The following is an 11,525-nucleotide window of genomic DNA, read 5'->3' as shown; positions in this document are numbered from 1 at the left end:
TAGCGGGCCACTCTCAACACGACACGCAAGAATGGCACAAATACACATAACACAAACACTTTGAGCCCTGAAGATGATCTCAATAAAGATCGAAACGTTGGAACGTTAAAAAAAATGTTTTTCTGAAATCTACGTCACACCAGACCGCATCTCACTATTTCTGAATAATCATAATTCTTAATCCAAAACAAAGATAAATGATTTTTCAATGTTTAATCTTTACGGAATTTATAATGCTTATTCAGTCTCATTTGAATTCTGAAGAAATAAACTGTTTAGTTATAATTTTTGTTTTCTTAATTTCAATTTTTAAACTTAAAAACGCCACTTCGTGCTGAGGATGTGGCGCGTGGTGTGGCACTTATTGATGATGGAGGTTCCAACAGGTAAGCAGCTATTGCTGTAGGAGTTGGCTACGAAACTCTGCGAGACGCCGTTAGACGTTTTCGAGAAACTGGTTCCTACCATACAAGGCCTTCTTCTGAGAGCTCTAGTGTAACAGAACCACAGGATGACCGTTTTTTGACTGATAATTGTGCGAAACCGGCAGCTTATGTTCAAACGATTCATCAGCTCCAGGAAGTTCGAGGTATCCAAATTTCTAAACCAACTGCTCGAAGAAGATTAAGTCAGTATGGCCTGAAGGCTTTCCGCCCCGTAAGAAGACCAGAATTGACAGGACACACAGGGTTGCCCCCATTTGCTCGAGAAGACAGCCCTTGGTCTTTGGACGATTGGTCTGCTGAACCTTTTTCAGATGAGTGTAGATTTGCTCTATGATCTCCAGATGGGCGTAAAAGAGTGTGGAGAAGGCGAAATGAAATATATGAAGGATGTAATTTTTTCTAAAGCCAATCTTTTCAACGTAGCTCAGTGATGGTGTGGTCGGAAATTTTAATGGAGTGTCTCACAGAGTTGGTTGTTGTTTGTGGTGGGTCTTTGACGACCACTCGCTATGTGGATGAAATTTTGGTACATCATGTGATGCCTGTCCTCGATGAAATCAACGATAATCCTATTCTAATGCACGTTAAGGCCCGTCCACATGTCGGTCGGGTCTTATCCTGGCCAGCTCGTTCTATAGACTTAAACCCCATAGAGCATTTATGGGATAACCTCAAAAGACAAATAAGAGCACGTCCATCCTGATACAGTCCACGATGTTGAACGGGCTCTTCGTGAAGAATGGGCTAACCTCCAGCAAAGAAACATTTCCACAATGGTAGATGGCACGCTGAAGCGTCTTCGAGATGTAATTAAGGCAAGAGGAGGAAATACGCGATATTGAAATGATAATTAAAAATCTAAAACAAAATTTAAAAAAAATGTATATATCCGTCTTTTTTATTTTCCTTAGGAAATTATATATATATTTTACTTTTTTAGACAATCACTTAATTATTAACAATTAAAATAGTTTCAAAAACTTTCATTAATTTATAAAAATGTATACAAATGAAGTGATATTAAGAGTGGGTGGAATTTTTTCTTTGCCAATGCATATAAAAATTCTTTATCGTGTGTGTTACGGTTTAAAATTGATTCTTTTGATATTGATTTTTTTTTCAAAACTTACGTCTGATTGGATCTGTTACACCATTATAGAAATATTGGACAAAAGCACTTGCCCATGAATAAAAGATGAGACGCATCTTCAGATTGTTGGAATGTCACGTCGTACAATAAAAACGATCATTGTCATAGGACAAAGTTTCAGTGCGAGTTTTTGAAATAAGCCTGGATTTTTGCAAACAAATCCATCAAGATTTCGCACAATTCTTCCTCTCCCTCTTTCAAATTCCTATTAATACAATCACCGACGTCCGTGAAATTGATTATACCGTGTTTTTAAGGCGAGTTTGGATATAAGCGAAAGAAAAAAAAATAGACGAAGATTATCTTCGCTAAGAGAGGGCGCATGCGCTTGCCACTGAGATTTGTTTTTCGTTTTGCCAGTTAGAAGAGCTACTTCAACATGGACCAACGTCTGACGGAAATCTTTCTGTTAATTATTTTGACGATAACGTGTAAGTTTTGATTTATCAATTTTATGAACATCTCTTAAATGGCACAGCAAATAAGCCCAACAATATGCCAAAACATTTTTTTGACTATTAAAATTTCTAAAATCAAAACAATAATGTATAAATTATTTATTTTACAATTATATTGAAGAGGATTTGCACAAATAAAATAATTCGTGGAATAATAGTTTAATAAATCATTTTCTGTATAGAATATTATAAAAATTTCATGAAAATTATAATTTTCAATCATTTTCGTCCATCTTGCTTTTTGTTTTGGACTGTCCAAAACTAAACCAAAAAGACCAGAAACCACCAAACCATAATTTTTCCACACCATTTATCCCAATATGAAATCATCCAAAATAAGAATATTATCGTATATTATATTGCAATAAAAATAGCTTATGAAAAAGGAATTTTCTTTACAAATATGCACAATAATCGAACGATCGTTGGTTTAATTGGAAATGAAACCGTAAATGTTTTATTATTTAAATTTAAACGGATTAATAGGAAAGGTCAATATTTGATTCTGTTTCGCTTTATCTCGTGATTCTTGGAAAAGATAATAACTATATGAAACGTCGCGTTATTGAATTCGTCAAAAATGTTGTTTTCAAATCGATAATAGGCCTTGAACTTTTAACTGAATTCTTTCTGGAAAACACCCGCGACGATAAAAATCCAATTTTGTACATATTGCATTAAACTTGGCTGTGATACCGAGAAAAGCCTATAGCTTTTCTAATTGCTTAAATAATAAATACAATTGTTTACTAATAACAAAATATAATTATATTGGACGAGGAAAATGACTTGTTTAAACAACTTCCTGTTGACAAGTACAATAGTTTTTCATATCTAGCCTGCAATCGTTTGAAGCTCAATTTAGCGCTTCAAAACAGAAATCACTGTTGTTATTACTGACAAACAATAAAAAGGACAGTTTTTGTTCATTTCACAAAGCTTCAATAGTAGACTTTACATAAAACTTTATAAAACACTAATGAAATATAAATGTTTAAGTGCATTCTAACATATTTCACTATTTCAATGTATTAACCTATACAGAATGTTAATGCTCCCCCAAAATAACTAGGAAAACGTCAGTCTAACTATAGAAAATAAACTAATTCAAAAATATCATAAATTATTTATTGAACGAAGGTTACGCTTTTAAGCGTTTCGACATTTGTAATATTGTTGGGATATATTTTATAATTTTGAACGCCGAATATTATGTGCAGTTCTTAATATTTTTCAGATTAATTAAACAATAATTCTTATGGATATAATTTTTCAAAAGTAATTTGGTGATCGACGATCATTTGGTACGAATGTTTTTGCTGTGTTGGATTGTCAGGCGAGTTTTGAGTGTCATCTCCAGTGGTATTCAATAGTGGGTTTATGAAAGGGTTTAATAAAAAAAATAAAGATGTAGTTGGTTGGTGTGGTGCCTTGCCTCGTCGACCTGCTTACATCCCTAAAAAGAACGATCGGACACGACTAATCTACAGATCTGTTACGATGTTTCTTTCAAGACGAAATGTCTGTAAATGGTTGGATATAAAAACATATAGGCTGGTGTCTCATCCTGCTTATATCCCTTACATGTAAGATTGGGCCCATACGGCCAAAGAATGAGCCCCCATACAATGCCCAAACGCATTGGCTGTGAACTAGTAACCCGCAGACCACATGGATAAATATCACAATTTATAAATAGTTTCTTCTAAAATCTGTCTTTTTAGATCTTATAAGATGTATACACATCGAAGCATCCCTGCTTCCGCTCCAGCATACAACATCTTTACAATATTTCAGGTGCGGTTATTTGTAAAGATTTGACATGCTGAAGAGGAGCCAGCCTGTTTCGCAAAATATACATTTTACTACCTACATACATCAAAAAGTAACCTAGAAAATCTTTAAAGAGAAACAATTTTTAGAAGACAACAGTAAAAAACTTGGGGGCGTCGGTGGCCGCAACGGTTTAGGCGTTGACAAGGCGCTCTTTGCTGCAAGGTAAAGGTCCCGGGTTCGAATCCAGCGGCCCTGCATTCGAACCCGACATACTTACAAATGGGCTTTTTTTCCTACCTCCCTCCATAGAACACAATTAAGTACACTTGCCTACACCTTAGTTTTAGCAACCAGCGAAGGTCAGAAAGTCTAAAGAAGCGGGTACCTCTACCTGTGGGTCAACTTAGTTCTTTCTAATATCATAACGAACCATTCTGGTTAGTTAACATTTACCCGAGTTAAGGAAAAATTACAATTTAGCTCAACTTTTGATGCAAAATACCAAGCTACCAAAGAAAAGTAGATGAAAAATCGGGAGCAAACTACAAGTTAACTACACCGTTTTTTTCAAGAAAATGTTTGTGCCTTTCCCTGTTTAAAACCCTGATGACTCAGGAAAGTTGGCGTAAATTCAACAAACATCTAACTGATCAACCAGTGAAGAAAGGCAGACGGAAAATAGCAATCTATAGGTTCATTAGACTCTTTCTTCCAATAAGACAAAAATATATATACGTACATCAGGGCGTTGATGTTCAGCGTCACTCGTCTTATAACCTGCCATACTAAAACTCTCCAACGTTTTGGAGAATAGAATCTCACAAAAAGTTTGGTCCAAATCCGTGTCACACCAACCTGGTCGTCCCCTTGTTTTATTAGCATGCTAATACGGCTTGGAAAAGACATTCTGACGGAGTTCAACCAAAGATTTTATAAAATAAAAACCAAAACAAAACCAACAACCAAAGTTACAAAAATCATCACTTGTTGATATAAGAAAAACAATAAAAATACCATATATACAATTACGAACTAAGATATTACCAAGTGACAGCGGTTTTTTTTATAATCAGTTTTTCCCCGCAAACGCAGTAACAGGCTAAACAAGACAAAATGGATACATTGTTAAGGATGTAGAAGGTTATAAAGCCCAGTCAGTGTCTTTCGCACTTCTACCACAAATGAAAAAAGTGTCAGGTTGCAATCCCTATATATGTAAATATTTAGTCAAATATACTAGTTTTTCTTCTTCTTAAAGAAGATATTACCTACTTATATAATAGAAAACAAAGAAAATATATAAAAATAAAAAAAATAAACTTACATACCTCTTCCTTTTAAGCGAGAAAATCGTACAAGTTGAAATATTGCACTAATTCATATCTGTAAATCATGCTTCACCTGCGTGCTGAACGAGTGTCTGACTTTGATCATTTCTCGCGTTTAGTAGGCAAAGCGCTCCAGATAATACAGACGAAATCGGCCAGTACAGTGCACTCAGCAAGAAAATGAAAAAGTCCTTTTTTCTTATAGTTACATAAAGAACATTTGCTGTCTTCCTACCTCCCTCCGTAGAACACAATTAAGTACACTTGCCTACACCTTAGATTTAGCAACCAGCGAAGGACAGAAAGTCTAAAGGAGTGGGTATCTCTACCTGTGGATCAACTTAGGTCCAATCTTTAAATTCACTAATTTCGTGGTCCGCTTGACCACTTAAGACATTACAATTAATTAAGGTTTTTAGTTGAGATGAAAAAAAGTTAATGGCACGAGCGGGATTCGAACCCACGATCTTCGGCTAGATACGCCGCTGCTCTACCACCTGAGATATCGTGACCTCGATCCACTCGGACATCAACTCCCCATCTCAACCCCACCTTATGAGTTTTCCCTCCTTTTGCCATTTTTCAAATTTCGTGTAATCGGTTTGGATTCTCGACGACAATTGAAATGGCCACGGAGAGCTTTAGTGAAGTGTTCTTCATTTTAATTCATTAAAACCATCAGACCGCATCTCACGTTTTTTAAATAAATATTAATTCATTAAATTCACTAATTTCGTGGTCCGCTTTAGATCTTTCTAATATCATAACGAACCATTCTGGTCGGTTGTTAACATATACCAGAGTTAAGGAAAAATGACAATTTAGCTCGCTCGCTAATTTATTTATTTGATCTACCCAAACCAATTACTTTGAATAATTTACAGTAATTTTTGACAGACGAGGGTTTGGAAGGTCAAGAACTTTAAGTATGAATGAATAATGAAGGTTCAAAGAAAAAGAAATATTAATTCTACTGATGTCTCAACATACAGCGTGTAATTTAGGGTTGATTCTGGAAGGGCCGAACATTTTTTTTAATGAAAAAACCGTTAAATTTTTCTGTTTCTTCATATCGTTGAAATCCCCATGTGAAAGAAAGATTGATCATCAAACAGCATAAAAGAGGAGAAAATTAGCTTGGTATGAGGTTGAATTATTTCCAACAAAATTCTTCAAGATTCGGAAGAGACAAATTTTAGGTAGAAACTTTAACTTTAGATGCTTAGAGAACGAACGTTTTGGCGTTTACAGATCTCCTGAATATTTATACTGGTTAACAATCTATTCTCTCCACATTGAAATGTATGTATATGAAGTAGTCAACTCCTTCGAAAAACCATGACCTCGGATTTCGTTAGTCTCACTATTAAACAACTAAATAAAGTTTACTAACGTACAAAGCTTGGGGGCGTCGTTGGCCGCAACGGTTTAGGCGTTGACACGGCGGTCATCGCTGCAAGGTAAAGGTCCCGGGTTCGAATCCAGCGGCCCTGCATTCGAACCCGCTATACTTACAAATGTTTTTTTTTTTTCAAAAATACCGGCAACCTGAGGGTTGATATGACCTCTGCTGTTGCGAACCCTCGTAAAAATAAATATATAAATAAAACTTAAAAATATATAATATTTAATTTCTCGTTCTAATTTAGTAGTTTTTTTTACAAACGTTTGCTCAATGTGCCAACTTGTAAATAATAGAAATATTAAAAAAACTGTAAACCTAAAATTAAACATTTTCAGCATTATCACATGTACGTACAAAGTACTTCCATAAAAATAATATTTAATGTAAATAATGTAAATATTAGTGTCAAATGAGTTGTTTTTCTTCTGAATTCTGAGAAATATACATTGTTAAGAAATAAGAATGAATAACGTCAATTGCCAATGACCTGCATCAAATTAGATCAAGGGCGCTGTCTCACACGCATTTAAACGACTGGAGTTTAATTGTTGTTGTTTTCAATTTTCATTTTGTTTTTGTTTTTATTGTTAAATACGATAATCTGGATCTTGGTATGGACTGGATGAAGAAGCGTATTCAATTGTTACTGCCAAGCTTTCGCTCAATTTTAAGGTCATCATCAGGGCAAAACAATGTTAAATACTTTTAAAATTTACTTATTTAATATCGTTGTGACCAGACGATGACCTTGAAATCGGTCGAAAGCTTGCCAGCAACAATTGAATATGTTTCTTCAATCAGACCATACCAATATCGACATTATTCGTTAGTTAAAAACGGTGTATCTAACATTTTCAATATAAATTTACTCATAAATGATCCATCATTAAGGATTAAACTTTAACTAAAAGATTTTGCCTTGTTTTTAGACGCAAGTGGCGACGTTTTGAAACGAGATGTAGGTAAGATTAAATCTTTAAAGCTGCTAAAAGTTTTTAAAATACTTATAATTAAACAAATCACTACTTAATTGTTTTAATTACAGAAAACATTGGGAGGCGATGCCAAATGGGTGAAACGTGGAGGGAAAGCTGCAATAAGTGTTACTGCGGAAACAAAGGAGTCCCGCTCTGCACACACTGGCTCTGCGTCGGACCTCCGGAAAACACTATCACCTCCTTCCGTAAATAAAATAATTCATAAAATGTGACAATGATTCGTGATATAACGGAAGAATAATTTATCTATTTTTTTTAACAGACGACGATTTCTGCACGCCTTTTTCGAGATGGAAAGACGAATGCAACGTATGCTTCTGCACGGCGGAAGGCATGCCGAAATGCACGGATTACAACTGCGGCCCGAGAAAAATCAATCGATTGAAAAGGGAATCACGCGCAAGTAATACATTTTTCACATGTTCTGACAAATAGTTCAAATACCTCCTTTTTGCTGGAAGTGTTGAGAAGAAAGAAGGATTCGGTCCATTTAGGTGTCAGACTTGTCCGTATGTTCAGTTGGTATTGTACATGTGTTCCATGTAGGTCTGATTTCCAAATAAAACGCAAGTGAATTCGTGTGGACTGAGCGATTACCTTACTGTATAACTCCTCTTATTAACCTTTTAACAACCTGGATTGAGAACTACTTCTCTGTTTATCCCGATAAGATCCTTGACGTATACTCCTCTGGAACGCTGGTTTAAACTCTAACCGAGACGAATTTGACGTACTATTACATTGTACTTTGCACTAATAACAGAAAGACACTTTACTACCTGATCACACTGTTACGTAACTATCTACAGATCCGACCAGCCCGACGATAATTTTCCTAAGCTATTTGTAGAATTCTTTCCTTAGAACAACATACTTGGCATCCCAATGGAAATTTGGCTTCATGAATGATTCCAAAGTCTAAAAAACCCAGATAAAATTTCAAGTCATCAGTGGCCACTCTCTACCACTCTAGTCGGGTATCGTACGAAGGCAGAGGTATCACAAGGAAATATCTATCTAAGGACCAGTTACTCTATACTGTATATACCGCAGACATTCCTACACTTCCAGAAACAACCCTTAATTCCTATGCGGATGATACGTCCTTTGCTCCCATAAAGGCTCTGTATTTTCAACCAGAAACCTACAAAACCATGTCATGTCTATTGAGCAGTGGTTCGAGCTCTGGAAGATGGCAATAAACATACAAAAATATGAACATATCACTTTCACCCTTCGGAGAGTAACAATTCCCCTTAACTACTACAATAGCAACTTTCTCCTATCATTTAATCTAGTCCGCTACCTTGGGCTATTCATTGTCAAACGACTTACATGGAAACCTCACAAACGACTCAAAATACAAGAGTTAAACAGACGATTTAAAAGATTTCTAGATAACGATCAAAACTGTTTTACAGAATAACTCATTTATATAACTATTTTTAGACCCAGTTGGACAAACGACTGCAAACTTTGAAGTTTCATCAAAACGTTCCAATCCCCAACCTTATGCACGTTGCAACGCACGACGTATGCAATCCCTACAATCAATCCTTCGAACCATCGTCAATGCTCCTTTCTATGTATCTAATCTTGTCATTCACAATGACTTTAATATCCAATATTTCCTTGAAGTAGTGAAAAACCGCTATAAGATGTTTCGCAAACAATATCCAGTACACCAACCCTCACGTCAGAAATGGTTTATCCCGCACCCTCCTAAAAATTCCTCCCCGAAGGCTGGTGTCACTAACCTCGCGACTTCCAAGTGACTGTGAAAGTGATTAATGCTAATATGTAGGACTGTCTAGTAGATCTTCTTTTTTCTCTTTTATGCATACCTTTGTGTTCATTTTGTTTTGTCTTACGCTGTAAAATACTATCAAACTTATTAAAATACAACATTGGCACAAATCGTCCTGTATATGTATTTATTTCAAATGAGAATATCATTTCGGTTCTTTTGTTCATTTAGTCTGATGCGCTAACTAGAGGTGCAAATGCACCAATAGGTAATGAGGTTTAGGCGATCTTGATTTTGCTGCAATGATTGGGTTAGAATGTGAAGAGAAGATTTCGCTGAACGTAAATAAAGTTAAGTTAATAAAGTTAAGCTGATTTCTGTCATACACGAGGCCGTAACGTCAAAACACCCTACAATATTTTCCATGTTATTCTCAATTATAATCCCAAGGGTTATGCCGGGGATTCGAACCCATAATCTTCACTATGGCAAAACGCCCGCGTGTTTCCTTCCACGACAGATTATTTTAGAGAAAACTGAAATTTTTTATAATATCGTAGTTTCATGTTTTGGTGTTTTTTTCAGAACGACGTTACAGATTCTCAGAAGGAACTTACTCCTGCCAGCCAGGCTTTTCCTGGCATGACGGTTGCAACTCACACGGCTGCACAGAAGCAGGAATACCGTACTCTACTTTGAAATATTGTCCGCCCGAAGAAATCAACAGAAATGGTTCATATAAAATTCATTTTGAATATAAAACCTTTAAATATAAACTGGGCGAAATTTTCAGTTAAAATGTGTCGAGAAGGAGCGAGTTGGAGATTACAGGGCAGGATGTGTCACTGTACCGAAAAAGGAGTGGGCGTTTGCGATCCATATAGAAAAAGAAGGGAGGTCTCTTCGTATAACAGACCTAAGACAGTTGGTAACCGACTATTTTATATATAAACTTTCTTAATCCTTACAATTAAACAAATTTAATTCGTTTATATGCTTGATCGTTATTTTAGAACGAAACATGTATGAAAAAGCTTGCCAGCCAGGTTATATTTGGGATGACGGCTGTAATTCTTTTGCATGTACCGATGATGGATACTTTGCTTCAAGCTTGAACGTTTGTCCTGAAGAAAAAATCGACCACGATGGTATAAATTAGACTATTCATTTTAAATCATTTTCGCCAATGAATTTTTTTTTCAGTCCGCATGTGTGCTAAGGGCTCGACTTGGAACTTCGGCAACTGGAAGTGTCGGTGTACTGACCAAGGTTTTGGAAAATGTATTCAGAGTGGCAATAAAAAGCGTACACGGCTGCGTAATCAAAAACAGGTATTCATTTATCATGATAAAATTTTAGAAAAAGTAAACAGAGGGAATTAATATGAAATATTATGTTGCAGGATATCCGATAACAACCTGTTTTAATTTCACGTACTATTTAGAATTAAGCTTTTTATTAATTTAAGCAATTAAAATGGTATATATCATTGTAATTTCTTCAATCTAAGAGGTTTACATAACGCAACAAGTTTATCATACTGTAGTATTTTATTGTTTTCCTTTTTAATACTCTTTTACTAATTAATTTTACAACTATTTTTATGATTACTACCAACGACTAAATTGTAAATGCAATAGAGAAAAAAAATAGAGGGCGTCGGTGACCGCAACGCTTTAGGCATTGACGGCGCTCATCACTATAAGGTAAAGGTCCCGAGTTCGAATCTAGCGGCCCTGCATTCGAACCCGAAATACTTATAAATGGATTTTTTTTTTCAAAAACACCGGCACCTCGAACACACCCTTTGCTGTTGAGAACCCTCGTTAAATATAAAAAAAAGATAATACATAATAATAAAATAATAAATAATTAAATAATAAAATAAATAAATTAAATAATATAAAAAATAAATAAAATATATAAAAAAATAGAAAAATAAATTTAAACAATTTTATTTCAGCATATACGATAGTATTGAAATTAAATTTACATATATTATTTAGAAAAGTGATTTTTCATTAATTAAAGTCAAATTACTGCACGTTTTTAATTTTTGTTAATTTTTTTTACCCTCATGTTTAAAATGACCTAACGAAAATTGCTGAGTATAATGCTATACAGGGTGAATTGCTACTCGTGCTACAAACTTCTCCAGTAGATTCTTCACCCTAAAATGAACAAAAAAGTTCATATTGTCCATGGTCCGATTCTCAA

General features: G+C 35.1%; 1 protein-coding gene across 1 annotated transcript; it reads left to right on the top strand.

Annotated features, from left to right (window-relative positions):
• Positions 1–1,870: 1,870 nt before the first annotated feature.
• LOC106664371 lies at positions 1,871–10,853 on the top strand. Its single transcript, XM_014390052.2, has 9 exons — positions 1,871–2,027; positions 7,493–7,525; positions 7,609–7,746; positions 7,824–7,964; positions 9,894–10,040; positions 10,102–10,236; positions 10,322–10,456; positions 10,512–10,639; positions 10,711–10,853. Exons 1-9 carry the CDS (start codon positions 1,976–1,978, stop codon positions 10,720–10,722), a joined length of 921 nt encoding a protein of 306 aa, XP_014245538.2. The 5' UTR covers positions 1,871–1,975; the 3' UTR covers positions 10,723–10,853.
• The last annotated feature ends 672 nt before the right edge of the window (positions 10,854–11,525 follow it).

The sequence above is a fragment of the Cimex lectularius genome, unplaced genomic scaffold (genome assembly GCF_000648675.2).
Source record: "Cimex lectularius strain Harlan isolate CLEC.00 unplaced genomic scaffold, Clec_2.1 scaffold50, whole genome shotgun sequence".
NCBI lineage: Eukaryota > Metazoa > Arthropoda > Insecta > Hemiptera > Cimicidae > Cimex > Cimex lectularius.
This window is presented reverse-complemented; position numbering and strand designations above follow the sequence as displayed.